Source organism: Pangasianodon hypophthalmus, chromosome 29 (assembly GCF_027358585.1).
Source record: "Pangasianodon hypophthalmus isolate fPanHyp1 chromosome 29, fPanHyp1.pri, whole genome shotgun sequence".
NCBI classification, from domain to species: domain Eukaryota; kingdom Metazoa; phylum Chordata; class Actinopteri; order Siluriformes; family Pangasiidae; genus Pangasianodon; species Pangasianodon hypophthalmus.
The window spans coordinates 8,260,887-8,276,694 of NC_069738.1; the positions used below are offsets into that span (position 1 = coordinate 8,260,887).

General features: G+C 38.2%; 1 protein-coding gene across 2 annotated transcripts; it reads right to left on the bottom strand.

Moving 5' to 3' along the window:
• Positions 1–2: 2 nt before the first annotated feature.
• Positions 3–15,131, bottom strand: abcf1 (ATP-binding cassette, sub-family F (GCN20), member 1). 2 transcript variants are annotated; one of them, XM_026942275.3, is made up of 27 exons: positions 14,956–15,130; positions 14,429–14,475; positions 14,125–14,202; positions 12,535–12,658; positions 12,346–12,383; positions 11,117–11,233; positions 10,093–10,143; positions 9,714–9,812; positions 8,426–8,488; positions 8,201–8,278; positions 8,018–8,113; positions 7,783–7,905; positions 6,415–6,515; positions 6,239–6,324; positions 5,741–5,880; positions 5,110–5,258; positions 4,895–4,978; positions 3,863–3,987; positions 3,649–3,761; positions 3,381–3,552; positions 3,114–3,188; positions 2,860–2,930; positions 2,556–2,588; positions 1,683–1,851; positions 1,532–1,596; positions 1,201–1,273; positions 3–846 (listed from the first exon to the last, which is right to left on the bottom strand). In XM_026942275.3, exons 1-27 carry the CDS (start codon positions 15,011–15,013, stop codon positions 680–682), a joined length of 2,595 nt encoding a protein of 864 aa, XP_026798076.2. In that variant the 5' UTR covers positions 15,014–15,130; the 3' UTR covers positions 3–679. The 2 variants fall into 2 exon arrangements, with proteins under 2 accessions (XP_026798076.2, XP_026798077.2); XM_026942276.3 differs by lacking the exon at positions 10,093–10,143 and having other exon boundaries at positions 14,956–15,131.
• Positions 15,132–15,808: the final 677 nt, after the last annotated feature.

The following is a 15,808-nucleotide window of genomic DNA, read 5'->3' on the forward strand; positions in this document are numbered from 1 at the left end:
CCTACTGCAAAATTCATTTATTTTTGTATTCTATGTCAATACTCAGATGCATAAGTAATATTCCATTATATTTAGTTGGTTTTCATTTTTTGCACTAATTTGTTTTCTACATACAAATCAGACCAGTACGGCTATACTGCAGATTAAGGCTGCACAATATATATAATATTAATAATACAATATTGGCCTTTACAATATTGAGTGCGCTAATATTGCAAGAATCCACAGACTAACCTGTGTACTGGGAGCATTCTGATGAAGGTTCCAGATAAACCTTCTGGAGGGGTTTTGATATATTGTAGTGAAATGTGTCAAACTAATGCAGGGCAATCAAAATGGCAATGTGCTATTTTTATCAATATTGTGCAGCCCTACTGCAGGTCATTTAGAAAAACACATTGTAGGTTAAGCGCTGGTGAAGCTCAAGCTGTACTTCCCAAAAAAGCTGATACTCAGTCGAAGACAGGATTTTAATCACCAGGTTTTCAAGTCAGCCTGCACACCACTCATAGAAATCGGTTTGGTTAAAAAAAAAAAAGTCCATAAACCAGTTTCACTGCATCACACTGGGGTGGTAATGATGAACTTTCATTGTAGGTTACGAGACTGAAGCACCAGGGTTTTTGCGAGTAAATTACGGCACTGAAATCGAAGCATCACACATCCCCTTGTTGCACTTTCACTCTTTCTGCTTGTTAACCAGAGTTTCTCCGAGAGCCTCCAGCACTTCTCTCTTGTAGTCTTCGAAGTCTCCATCAATCTGGTTTATCAACCGGTCTTCCACCACCCACAGCTGGCACTGAGTCTCGGTAATCAAGCGGGCATCGTGGCTCACAATGATCACAGCTAGAAAAGACAAGTGGTGTACGTTTTCTTCCAACTTGCTATACATTGATTACATGGATTTGATTATTTAACTGCAAATCAAACATTTGTCACGTTGTTAAGATATTACAAATTTACACCCACTTTGACCAGACACGAACTTGACTGTACATGCCAAAGGTGAAATTAATTAACAAGGAAACCGTCCATGGAATTTTTCTATCAGATTTAACTGTACACAATTTTGATGAATAAGAGCCAATGTGAGTTAATTTCTTAGAGCTCTGTTACAGCTGAATGTCAGTTCCAGTGAATTTTAGAGAATTAAATATCATTCTGAAATTCATAGATTTAGTGTTTGTTGTGAAAACCTACCTCCTTTGTATTCATTGATGGCTTCTGATAAAGCATCAATTGACTCAATGTCCAGGTTGTTGGTAGGCTCATCCTTAAAAATGAAATAGGAATTAAAAGAAATGTAAACAGTTTATTATATTTATAATATATATATATATATATATATATATATATATATATATATATATATATATATATATTATATTTATAATATATATATATATATATATATATATATATATATATATATATATATATATATATATATATATATATATATATATATATATACACACACACACACACACACACACACACACACACACACACACACCAGATTTACACTCACCAAAATCAGGACATCCGGTTGGCGACAAGAAAGTTCAGCAAATACTACTCTTGCTTTCTGGCCACCTAATAATGTGAGAAAATGTATCAGTCAATGAATATAGTGGTTCAAACAGACTGCGAAAAGACAGTAGAGAGAGTCAAGTGCTCACCAGAGAGTTTAGAAATCTGGATAGTGTGTGCATGGCTCTCTAGACCGAAGCGGCCGAGACACTTTCTGCTGTCCTGGTATGGCAGATTGAAATTCCTCTGCAGATACTCTGTGGGAGACTCCTCCATGTTCAGCTGATCAGCATACTGCTGGTTGAAGAAGCCCACTTTCTATGGATATAGAACACAACAAATCAATTCATTTCTAAAAATGAGACCATTTTAAGATGATTACATTGATACAGTAAATTAAGTAAGGAATAAAGCATGACAGGATGTGCTGTTACAGGAAAATAATCAACAAAAGGGTTATGTGATATGAGTAACTATTATTAATTTTCCTATAACAGCACGTACCAAAGTGTTTTAATCTTCTTACACGACAGCAATTTGCAAATGTTACTTTTGATCCATTTATAGTTACACTGAATGTTACGTCTGTGAAATAAGCTGGTCATTCCCTCACCAGAATCTCTCCTTTTCCTCTCTACTGACGTTAATAATAAGACAAAAATGATGCTTATGTTACTGAGAAACTGCAGAAATTCCTCTGCCTTGAGGACTTTTCCATGGCGGAAAACTTAAAAGTTACAGCTTTACTGTTACAAAGCACTGACTCATTCCAAAAATGTTACATAAACATCCCCGTACAGAAAGCTACACCATATCGATGAATACACACTTTAGTTCCAAAATCTGTTTACTATTAGTCTTACATTATATGGAGTATTCACCATACAAGTCCCTGTGAATTAAGCATTACTATGGAAACGATAATGTATTAGAAGAAGCGCATTAATGTAAACCTTCTGACCAATCAGAATAGAGAATTTAACAGTACTGTGGTATAGCAACAATTAGGAGTTTCTACTTACCAAGCGGTGATTCATCCTCATCTCGCCTTTGGTCTGAAACATAAAGGTGGACATGCCATCATTTACCATTGGCAGTGACTAATTTATTTATGTCTGTGCCAGTTTGAGAACTGTTGACACTTTTATACAGTTCAAGTTCTTATTTTTTACTACATAGTGTTCCACTGGGCTATGCATATGGCCACATGTCAGTGTAATGCTACTTGTTACATAGCTAGCATGAAATGAAATGAAAGTTCCATTTTACAGAAGACCTGGACAAGAAAATAACACACAAGATGAGAATTTATAGAGCTGCACTTACAGGAGTCAACTTTCCTGTCAGCAGAAGTAGAAGTGTACTCTTTCCAACACCATTTGGTCCAACTATACAAACTGGGGGGAAAAAATACCCAATGTCACTTCCTTCATTAGACAACTGTTCAGATATTCTCATCAATCATATCTAAACTAAATCATAATACATGTCAATGGTCAATGATTTCTTATTAATGTAACAGCTATTGCTAGTGTACTATGTGATTTAAAAATGGTGCACAAAGCTTTAACGTAACTTACTTCGAGATTCCATATCAATACCAAAGTCAACATTTCTGAACAGAGGCTTCTGACCCTCATAGCCAAAGTCCACACCTGAGAAGAATGGAACAAAAAGTGAGTTTTCTTTCTCCCAACAAGAAACATTAATCAAATGTACTGACTTCAGACAGATAATATACATGATCATTCAAAGTGGACACATTTTGTAATATGCCTAATAACACAAACCATTCTTAATGTTGTAATTTAATTTAAATTTAATTTAATCCCTAGAGATGCACTCACTGTGGAGGCCAAGAATGGGTGGAGAGAGAGGTGGTGGGTTTGGAAAAGTGAACTTCACAGTGTATTCTTTAGGTCTTTTCAGGAGCTCTGGGGCCTCATGACTTTCCTCTTCCTGTCCCTTCTTCTTGCCTTTCTGCTGTTTCCTAGTCAGCGCCTCCTTTGTTTGTTTCTCCTGTGAAGAGATGAACAGAGAGTGTGAAGAGCTGTCACCTAGACACAATAAACAGTATAAATATCAAGCAATTCAAACACATTAAAAAAAACTCACAGCTTGTTTAGTGGATTTGCCTCCAGCTTTCAGGTCTTTCAGCTTTTTCTCTTGTTTCTCATACTGCTTCAGGAGCTCCTTTTGCTTCTGCACATACATCTTCTTAAACGTCACTACAAAACAGATTTTATATTTCAAACTCATTACTCCTACAAGACCACACATTGATTCCTACTGGAAAAATTAAAACATGTCCTGAAATTGGGTCACTCACAGTAGTTGCCCCTGTAGTAATAGAGTTTCTGGTTGTCCAAGTGAATGATATCTGTACAGACATCGTCTAAGAAACTCTGGTCATGGGACACAATGAGAAGGGTCTTCTTCCAGCTTTGCAGGTAGCTTTAAAAAAAGAGGGGAACAAGATACGAGTTAGATGGAGAGCTGGAAGTCAAGGGTTAAGAGTTGGACAAATGATAAATGTATTAGCTGGCCCACTGGGAAAGGGAAAGCTACAACGTGCTGCTCAGTCCCATGCTTTTATTATACCAGTTAAGCCTAAGCTGGATAATAAGTCAAACATCACTACCAGACAAAAAAATTGAACAGAAAACAACAAACATCCTGTGAGCGGCATGTCAGAAAATCTCTGACAGAAAATCTACAGTAACTCAAGTAACCACTCTTTAGAACTGTGGTGAGTAGAAAACCATCACAGAATACACAACACCTCAACCCTTGCTGTGGAGGGATTTTTTGTGTAAACACTAGAGACTGTTAAGCATGAACATCATAGGAAATCAGCAGTTTCTGAAATACTCAAACCAGCTCAATCAACCATTTTTCCCCATTCTGATGTTTGATGTGAACATTAACTGAAGCTCTTGATCTGTATATGCATGATTTATGCATCACACTGTTGCCACATGATTGGCTGGTTGGATACTTTCATGAATTAGCAGGAGTATAGGTGTTCCTAATAAAGTGGTTGGTGAGTGTATACTGTAAATGAAGTCCACTGATTCTAGTTTTATAGATAACAGAAATCTTTACTTGACACTACTGAATTTGTTGAAACTGCAGGTTGGAGTGTGATGCAGCAGTAAATTTGCATGATGCTAAACAATGGCCATACGTTTTCCATTACTGGTTAGCTAATTTGGCTGCCTTAGCTACTAGAGGAAAATTAGAATTTTTCCTTAACCCTTTCCTAAATACATGTAAATAACAGCTGTAGTTTGTACAGAGTTGCAGTGCTTTGCTCTCAAATCTTTTTTTTTTTTACCAAGAGCAGAAAGTGAGACATTACTTGTTGAGCCAGATGACAGCATTGAGGTCGAGGTGGTTCGTTGGCTCATCCAGCATCAGCAGGGTGGGCTCCATGAACAGAGCTCTGTAAGGTGAAGGAAAGACAATCATGTCATAATGTCATAAATAACAATAAGTAACAATTCATTCTGTCAAACCTCAAATATCGATCAGTACAGTTTCCTGCTTTGCTACTGACAGCTGATATCTTTCATACTGGCGAGTGATACTCTCATTCTCCAGCCACCTGAAAACTTCTTAGTGGGTCTGTTCTGCATTTCAGGTGTGAAGCCCAAACCAGCCAGGATCCTGCGAGCCTTGGCCTCTGCTGCCTCTGCTCCGATCGCCCTCAGCTCCTCATACACCTGGCAGAGATGATGAGAGGATCACATCCACATTTTCTACACAGCACACAATATAAAGCATAAATGATACATGGTTTTAACCTTGTGAAAAATGCAGCTGGTGTAAACTATATAGAGAAGTGTATTTTGGTCATTTTACAGCTCAAGTACTCAAAGAGATGAGTTACTCCATCAACTTCCAGGAGCTGAACGTGACTTTATAAAGCCGGTTGTGTTTGTGTAACACAGTCTATATCGTTTCTCTCACATCTTTGTTTTTTAAGGATGAGGTGATGGACCACTGCAATGAATACAAAAGTTAAAAGCTCACTGAAGGACTTTAGTTGATAGTTGATTGTGGTTGTAGGTTTACACAACACTCATTGACGAAGCATAGTATTGTACTGTAGTAGGGTTCTGTGCAGCACATCCAGGAAAACAAAATAAACCCACAGAAAACTGTGAAAGCAAAATTTAAAAAAATGAATAAAACAGCCTCTGACCTTCTCTAGTCTGTCAGAGACACTGTCCTCCCCCTTCTCAAGCAAAACCTGCAGCCTCTTCTCCTCCTCCAGCAACTTCATACGCCGCGTGTCTGCCTTCAGCACGGCCTGCACGGCCGGCGTGTCATCAGCGACCACCTCTGAGAAACAGCACAGCTATTCAGTATAATGACAAATCTGCCTGTTTTTACTGCACGTATGAAAATCTAACTGAAACTCTGTGCAATTAGCAAAAAGATAAAGAGAAGATAATGTATTTGAAAGAACGCATTAATATAGACCTGATTTGCCTCGCAGTCAGCCCTATAAGTGCTGCTATTATAGAAATTTAATCAATACCTTCTGATCAATCAGATTTGTGAATTCAACAGTGCTATTTTACAAGTAAGAAATCTGATATGACAAAGAATTCAACAGTGCTGTGGTATAAAGAAAATTACTTAAAAACACCGTCTGACCAATTTGAGAAGTCCAGGAATTCTGAGAAGTTCCCTATACCTTGTTCACAGAGCAGCACATCAATATTGGGAGGAATGCTGAGAGCTCTGTTTGCAATGTGCTTCAGTAATGTGGTCTTTCCTTTCCTAGAAAAAGCAGAGTGGAAGGCAGGAATTAAAGGCAGATTATCAAGGTCTGTGACATTCCTTAGATTTTTATTTTTGCTAACTACTAACCCGTTTGGTCCGACCAGACCATAGCGGCGACCAGCCACAATCAGAAGATCAGCGTTGACAAAAAGCTCCTTCCCGTGAGCCGAGATGCTGAATCTCTCCAGCTGCGGAACAATAGAACAAGCAGGAGTGTCAGGACTGTTCAAACCCACAGCCTACATGTCTCACCTTTTTAAAAGCTCCATTATATTTAATATTCATTTACACCCTTGTATAATATTGGGTTAATTCAGTAGATAGGCAGATGGATATTTGGGAGTAGTCTATGTCTCAACAGGCTCATGATTAACATGTGATTAACTACTAAGTCTGATAGTCTGATAGTAACTTTTATAAATAGGCTGAATACAAAGTAGCATTCTCCTGAATAAATGAAGACTCATCAATCAACAAAATATGAAAATAGTTAATTTATCAATGAATATTGTGAATATTGTGAGCTGCTGTTATTAGTTCAAACAAGCATTAACCTTTTGCAAAGTAAGCTAAATAACAGTATTGTGCGCCTGGCCCTTTAAATCCCAGCATTGTTGAAGTAGCTCTAGGTTAGCTTGCTGCTAAAAATGAATACTGCAGTTCATGCTACTGATTCCATGAGCATAGAGAAGATTCCATACCCAGAGTGTATCACATAGGTTAAAAACCCTGAAATATAGTACACAAATGGTATTGCTTTTCATTAGTGACATAGAGAATACGTACCACACTGAAAAGCAAAACCTTCACTTGCTTAATCTCTTTAATAATGAGCAGGGTACTCATTTTTAAGAATTAAGTGGTGAACTTGTGTGAAATGTGAATGTGATCCACCTTTAAAAGCAACCCATGCTGTTGTGATTTCGCTGTGTGATTCCGGTTAAGATAGTAAAGCAATCACAACAGTGAAATAACATGAAACGCAATACACTCACTGTACTGGTTTTCATTAGCAACTTGCAGAAAACAATGCACACTGAAAAGCAAAAACTTTACTGTATTACTCTTCTGTTTACGTGGATCTCTTTAATAATAATGGGATTGCTTTTTAAAAATGAAATGCTGACTTCAGGTCAAGTCAATGTAATTCCGTGTTGCACCGCATTCCAGTTTCATCAGTGCACTGCATTAGTGTTGCACTGAAATGCGACCACTGTCCAATCACTGTCCCCGTTTACAGTTTCCAATTGGTTCTTTGTTTTTTTTTTTAAATTCCTGCCGCACTGATTATTGAACCCTTAATTAAGCTTTCTTTCATAACAGATTTGTGAGCCTATATTTTTTTACATGCTTGTGTGTGTGAACCCTGAAAAGAAATGGAGAATACAGAGGCAGCTGAGTTCGGCCAAGTTTGATTCAGATTCTGCAAACGAAAACAGCTGTTACAGAACTGACCTTAATATCAGAGGCGTTCTCCAGCATGGCTTGCCTTGAAGACAGCTCAGCCTGAGAGACTGAGAAATCTCCCTCTGAGGCGTTCTGAGCACGGACACTAGCCACCTGCCGCTCATACTCCATCTGTGAAGCAACAACAGCGCAGTGCAACTGGTCAGCAAACCATCATGCTAAATATTCATACAGAGACGAAATAGCTCTCTAGGTTAATTCTGTCTATTCTCAGGACATGTACCATCTTCTTTTTCTTCTTCTTCTCCTTTTTACTCAGGTTGGCATAGGGGTCTTCCTGTTCTTTGCTCTGCTCCGCCACAAGCGCGTCCTCTGCACTCTACCATCAAGGAAAGAAAAAACAAGGACTGTAAACACACAGAGAAATAGCAGGATTACAATGAATCAAGTTAGGCAGTGAGGATACCCTCATGGTGTCATTGTCGTCGCTTTTCTCTTCCTCTTCCTCATCCTCACTAGGAGGTTGGTGAGCGGGCTTGCCTTTCTGAAAGAGAACAGAAGGAAAGGAAAATGACAACTGCTGCTCAGCTCTTGGTGCTGTCATACCAAATAAATACACGAGTCATACATATGAGCTGTTTTAAAGCCAACATGCTAATAACATTTTTAATATGTGTTAAAGTGCCCTGACCTTTGGCTGTTCTTTCTTTCCGGCAGCCTTCTGAGGTTTTTCCTCTTTCTCCACATCCTCCTCCTGCAAACATTCGTTCATTGTGTTTAATTTACTCCATTCACCCATCCATCCATCTTCTGTACCTACACAGGGTCACGGGGAGTCTGGAGCCTATCCCAGGGAACTCAGGGCAGAAGGTGGGAGACACCATGGACGGGGTGCCAACCCACTGCAGGGCACAATCATACACACCCTCACACTCTCATTCACACACTACGGACAATGTGGAAATGCCAATCAGCCTAAACCGCATGTCTTTGGACTGGGAGAGGAAACCAGACTACCTGGAGAAAACCCCCGAAGCATGGAGAATACATGCAAACTCCACACACACAGGGCAGAAGGGGATTTTACATTTTACTGCAATTTTACTGTCTTTTACAGTTCAGGGTCACACAAATCATGAATTCATTAGCTAGCCCAATGAGCATATGAAAGCTCCAGTGTTTATGTGTCCCATCTTATGTTTGCCCAGAAGTTAAACTTAATGCAGAAGTATTATGTACATTAACACAGACTATGTAAAATAAGGTATTACTTGAATTCTTAGCAGGGGCGATGTTATGTTATGTTATAATAGGCTTATCCTCTCAGAATCAGAATCACCTTTGTTGGTACCGTGGGTTTACCTGTATAAGGAATTTATATTGGCATACTGGTGTTTAGTATAACAGTATCTCCTGATCACGTCTCTGGAAGCATCATCACCATTTTGGATAACATTTCACCTGTGAACTGTGATGTCCTCTCATTGCACATAAAAACATTATTTGAGTCTGGCTAGTGTACTGTGTGTGTGTGTGTGTGTTGTACTAGCGCTAGTGTTATATAACAGTTTTTGTGCTGCACTGTACTGTATTTTGCTCTGTTTCATAATCCTTCTGCATTCCTGATTCTGGAAATACTGTCTAGTATCCACTGAAGCTCATTAACAAGTAGCACATACCAGAGGCACCACCATAAAATATATAAAGCAACTGGAGCATTTTCTGTTTAAACAAACCTATTCAAATAAATAATTTTCTTTGGGAAAGTCAATAGGAAGTAGAGGTTTTTCCTTCAGAGGATTTTTTTTTTTTTTTTTTCCACTAAGCTACTGCTTTAACAGCCATATTTAGAAATAAATCTCATTGTTAATTTGCTAAATCGACAGTCATGTGTAAAAACTCTACAGCTGAGAAGCTAGCAGGTGACCGAGAGTCAAGATTCAACAGCCAGTGAGTCACTGAACTGCTGAATTCCTCACCTTAGATGCTTTGCTGCCTGTTTTCTTGTTCTTCTTCACCTCCTTCGTCTCATTCTCATCCTTTTTCTCCAGCTCCTCCTCAGGTTCATCATCAGATGCCTGTTAGGACATGAGCTCAGAGAAATGAGAACGGAGAACCCAAAATTCACCTTTTTTTGAAAGAACATCTTTAATACACTTTCTGTGACCTTCCAAATAATGTGAATATAGTTTCCAGGAAGTGACTGTACCAGATAAAAAAAAAAAAGAAGATGGTTATGGAAAGAGTTGTTAGTACAAGGTATATACACTGATGTTCTGTAACATATACAGGCAAAATAGAAGATAAATGGTTAGGTCAGAAAATAAAAAAGAGAAAGAAACATTCCCATGTACCCACCTTAGATTTCTTTGTCTTAACCTTATCGTTTTTCTTTCCTCTGGAAACCTCCTGAATTACATACATACACATATTTTGGCACATATTAGATACAGGTGCAAGAACAGAAAGATTCCCAGATCCTGTTGCTCAGTTATGCTGTGAAGGTAAACAGATGTGTGGCAGTCTGGGAAAACCCATCTGACGGCGCTGGGACTGAATTCTAGCAAATGGCCAAAAAAGGCTTTATTAAAAAAAAAAACAAAAAAAAAAAACAACATACAATGGGAGTTTTCTGCCTATAATACACAGTAACATCTCAACTTTAACAAAAACAATCAGTCTGTTTAAAGATGTCTAAAACCTTGATTTCCTCACACAGTGAATGTCACTCTGTGATCAAGTTGTTGGACAGCTACATACCGTAGTGGAACTGACATGAGCATAAACAATTCAGTTTGTAATCAGACACAGGCTGTCAAAATATCCTTAATGCAATCAATCTTACTTAAATACGATTTTGTCAAATCTGACTTTTGGGGTTAACCAGACATTAAAATGCTAGGATTTTATTTGTGATTGAGATATGTGCAAAATTTCAGTAATTTTAATAAGTATACATACAAGTACCTCTCTGGCAGGACACTAGAATTAGTTATAATTTCATCAAAATGGACATGAAATTAATATAAATTCTAGTTATGTCATAGGGAATGTCACAAAGAGAGAGAACGATAAAGATTAGATAAAGACTTATTGATAAAAAGGAAAATACTGTGGGGATAAATTCAGGTTTAAAAGAAAGGCTTTTATTATCTCACTATCTCTGGATGTTAATCTTCATGTTAGCTGTTTTTTTTTTTGCTGGTATGCTTTTTTTAAGGTACATTTAAAAAATCTTATATCACACTTTCCAGAGATGTAATATCATAGACTTTTTTTCTGACAAAAAAAAAGCATAATGCTGAATCTCAAGCTTTAGGATCTAATACCTTGTCAAATGCTTAAGACCCCTGAGAGTATTACACAAAGTGTACCCAATCACCTTAGAGTTCTTCTTATTTTTAGGTTCATCATCATCGTCATCATCACCATCTGCATCGTCCTCTTCGTCATCTTCATCACTCTGACCCTGGCTCAGAGCAGCGAATATGTTTCCACCCTAAAAGCAAAATACATGTTGTCAAACTACACCACATACACACACACCAATGTTTCAGACAAACAGCTATTTGTGTTCAAAACTATCACTGTGTCAGCACTTTGTACAAAGCTGCTCTGTCATGGGAAATTCTAATGATGGTGAACTTTGTAGGTGAAGCTTCTCAATAATATTCTGTATTTTTCAAGAGAAACTGAGGAAAGGACAGTTTATAGCGGTTATAACATAGAGTGATACCGAGAACTAACTTGCATCATGGACTTTCAGAACACTAAAAGTAACTATAAATGGATAAAAAATTCAATATGTCCATCCATCCATCCACTGTACTGCTTATTCTACACAGGGTCACAGGGTAGCCTGGAGCCTGTCTCAGGGGACTCGGGGCACAAGGAGGGGGGCACCCTGGACAGGGTGCCAAACCATCGCAGGGCACAATCGTGCACACACACACACTACAGACAATTTGGAAATGCCAATCAGTCTACAGCGCGTGTTTTGGGACTGGGAGGAGGAAACCCCCGAAACAAAGGGAATACATGTGCAAACTGCACACACACATTCAGAAATTCGAACCCCCAGCCCTGGAGGTGTGAGACAATAGTGCTAACCACTAAGCCACTGTGCCCCCAGTACAACAAACTGCAAAATTGCTGTGGTATAATAGGAATAAAACACATGAGAACACATTGTTATTGGAAAATAATCAGCTTTGAAGTGGTAACAGCCATTTGCTTTACATTGTTGACACCATCCCTATGGTGTCCCTTGTGTTTTAGTCTTTACTTTACACTCTCATAACTATCTCCATGAAGGCTTCAAGCTTTTCCCCAAAGTTCCTACATATGCTGAGCATTCGTACATGTCTCTCCTAAATTCCAAATAAAATCTACTCGTTCTTAAGTTATTGTCTTACAAAGAGATTCACTCATATGCATCAACTCCCCTATTTATATTTGTTCTACAAATAGGATTTAAGTAGAAAAAGATCTAAGATCCTGAAAAAACACACATTTTATTCAATCAGGTTTATCCAAAATTTTGACTCTACTGTAACTGTTAAACATGCATTCACATGTAAGAATGTAAAACTTTTCTTTGAGAAAGCTTACCTTGTTTCTCTTTCCACCTTTCACAGGAGCTGCTATTACTGTAATCAAAGTGTATAGCAAATTAATTAGAATGAATAAGAATTGGGTTTAAATAAGTTTCTTAAAAAAATAAGACTTGCATTGCATATCTTCAATGATTTTCATTTAACAAGCAAAACCTAAAAGCAGCTCTCAGGTTTCTGACATTACCCTCTTCCTCTTCCTCATCACTGGGCTGGACGGACAGTTTCTTGAGTCGCTGCATGACGTCTTCATCTTCATCATCCACGTCCCCGGCTTTCCCTTTCCGCCGGTCCTTCTTTTTCTTTTGAGGCTAATGCATATAGAGTACAATATATAATATACATTTTGCAGAAAAGGTTCAAGTGCCATCATACACTAATTTATATTATCAGGTGAAAAGAAAGTAGTCTAATTTTTGACTGTGTATTATAGAGCTCTGTGGAATCCATTTGATCTTTTGTCAAATTTTATTCCTCACACTTTTGGATTTATCTGGATTGTTGCATACAGAGCTTCTTAAACTGTAAAGTTTGGAAAAAAAAAACTAATTAATGCATACATTTATTTTGTTATTGTTTGGTGCATATATTTCTTTTGTTATCAGTTCTGTTGGTTACTGGTAAAAACTGGTGTGGCAATTAAAAGATGGAAACACTAGCAAAGTGCACTCAGTAGCCTGGACTAGAACAACCCCACAGAAATGGGATATGGAAGTATATTATTGATTTAATAACAGAAGCTCTCACACACAGAAGAATGATCCAAGATGGGTTCACGCAGAGCTAGCATATGTTACCAGTCGAAAATCAGTCAGACTTAAAAATTCTAATACGGATGTGTGAGGCAAAACATGTTACTTGCTGATGACAAATTTGAAGGCTGCCATTGGGATCAACCAATGCAGCTTATGTAATATTGCAGTTATTTTACAGAGAGTCTACAGAGTCAGTATGTTAAAAACACTGGGCTGTATTCAGAATTGAAGAGTTAATAAGAGAAACTACTACAATCTTAAGTGCTATTCAGAAGCCACGTGTGAGGTACGCATGCTAGGTGGAGTCTGACCAACATAAAGGCGTGTCTTAGATACTGCCCTTTATCTTAAGCCCATTTTCTTGCTCAATATCTGTTTGAGCATGAAGCAGTAATAAGTCCAGCACCTCTGTCTGACAGATTGCTTTAACCACAATGTTACCATGGAATTTATATTTTAGACTGTATAAATACTCTTAAAAAGTATTAATTGACACTTGAGGCAAACATTTAATAAATATGATGCAATTAATTAATTAAAGTCCAAGAAAATGTTCTTCCTTCTTAACTGAAGACATTGCTTCCATCAAGGACTAATTTTTTTTATGGATAAAATTATGAACAACACTTTCAGTTAGCTGTAAGTGTAGCAGATCAGTGCTTGGTCAGTGTTTCAGTCAAACCATGGGCAAAATCGCATCAAATACCAAATTAAAAGCTGGATGAAGTATCTTACATTCCTTGTACACATTACAACCTCATGACCTCAATTTAGTATCTTGTCATTGCATTAAGTTGCATGCAAATAACTGTCAGTGTGTGATATAAAAATATAAAATGTAAAATTATAGTATGTGCTGGATCAAGTGCTATTTTATAAACTGCCAAATATTGGGCTTGAAAGTCACATGTTAAGGTTATCTCTGTCTTAACAAGACCTCATTTGGGACGCTCCTAAACCAAATATTTCTGTGGTTTGATGAAATCACAACGGTGACCAAACTGACTTTATCATCATCAGACCTGCTTTCCTTGTGTCTCTTTCACTGCTGGCTCTTCAGTCTTCTCGGTCTTACTTTCTGAGGCCAGTTCATCGAAGAACTATAGAACACCAGAGGAAAAAAAAAAACAAACAAACCCATGGCTGTTAGACTTAAGTGTGCAGGGGGTGAACTTGCTTAATTATTGATATGCACAGTGATACCTCCTATAGTAGATCATATATTATGGACGGAGGGTAAAGCCACTGTGACATCATCTCAGAAATGATATAATAATGTGCAATGTCTTATTCAACCAAAGTGTAACGTTACTGTTTTCCACTTACGCTCTTCTTCCCCTTCTTGTCTTTCTTTCCTTTCTTGACAACTTTTTCTGAGGGGAAAAACACTACAAGTGACCTTTGTGGAATTGAAATGCTGATGAAACATGCAGTATTTGTGCAGGGGAAAAGGACATGTGTCATACAGCAAGATCAGAACAATGATCAACAGGACATAATGTAATAATAATAATAACAATAGTAATAATAATAATGATAACAATAATAATAATAATGTAGATCATATGATGCAATACTCCTGATTAAGCTCATACTGAAGTGCTCCATAGTTGAGCTATGGAGAATGAGACATCTGTTTAGATCACACAATAGACTGCTTCTTATTATCAACTCCTACTTATAATACTAGTTATAATCCTAACTGGCCGACATATAAAACATATCTGTCTGTAATTAATCAGCTGAACTAACAAGCAGCACCTCTGCCTAACGTTATAACCGCTAGTTTTGATGGGTAACGTTAGCTAATCTTTCTGATTTCTGATCATGTGCTGAATAATCTCAGTCTTTACCTGTCTGTGCTTCATCGTCTCCCTCCCACTCCGCCACTTCTTTCGATTTCTTCGGCATTTTCGTCGACCTTTAAATTAATGAAAGGCGATTAGGTGGTGAAACTGATGCGTAGATTACTCTCTGTATGCCAGACCAGCGCACATGCGGCCTACACTTCCCTACTCACTACACAAGAGCACCACAGAGTTTCAGAAGCCGGTAGTTTGGAAAATGAGAGCGCCACCACAGGCTGGATGAGAAAACTGCAGGTGCACAGCGGAAGTCGGAGCTTTAGGTATGGCCAGATTTGATAACGGCCAACTTTAGAGAATGTTTTTAATTATAGCTTTAGTTATACCTGACTTTAGGGTATGGGCAGTTTTGGGTATGAGTGACTTTAGGGTGTGGGCAGTTTTGGGTATGAGTGACTTTAGGGTGTGGGCAGTTTTGGGTATGAATGACTTTAGGGTGTGGGCAGTTTTGGGTATGAGTGACTTTAGGGTGTGGGCAGTTTTGGGTATGAATGACTTTAGGGTGTGGGCAGTTTTGGTTGTGAGTGACTTTAGGGTGTGGGCAGTTTTGGGTATGAATGACTTTAGGGTGTGGGCAGTTTTGGGTATGAGTGACTTTAGGGTGTGGGCAGTTTTGGGTATGAATGACTTTAGGGTGTGGGCAGTTTTGGGTATGAGTGACTTTAGGGTGTGGGCAGTTTTGGGTATGAGTGACTTTAGGGTGTGGGCAGTTTTGGGTATGAATGACTTTAGGGTATGGGCAGTTTTGGTTGTGAGTGACTTTAGGGTGTGGGCAGTTTTGGGTATGAATGACTTTAGGGTGTGGGCAGTTTTGGGTATGAGTGACTTTAGGGTGTGGGCA

Excerpts from the sequence above, each read along its gene's own strand:
- abcf1 (XM_026942275.3), bottom strand. The coding sequence starts at position 15,013 with ATGCCGAAGAAATCGAAAGAAGTGGCGGAGTGGGAGGGAGACGATGAA. Across the intron at positions 11,234-12,345 it reads AAGGTGGAAAGAGAAACAAG|GGTGGAAACATATTCGCTGC; the intron begins GTAAGCTTTCTC and ends TTTTGCTTTTAG. Across the intron at positions 847-1,200 it reads CATCAATGAATACAAAGGAG|CTGTGATCATTGTGAGCCAC; the intron begins GTAGGTTTTCAC and ends TGTCTTTTCTAG.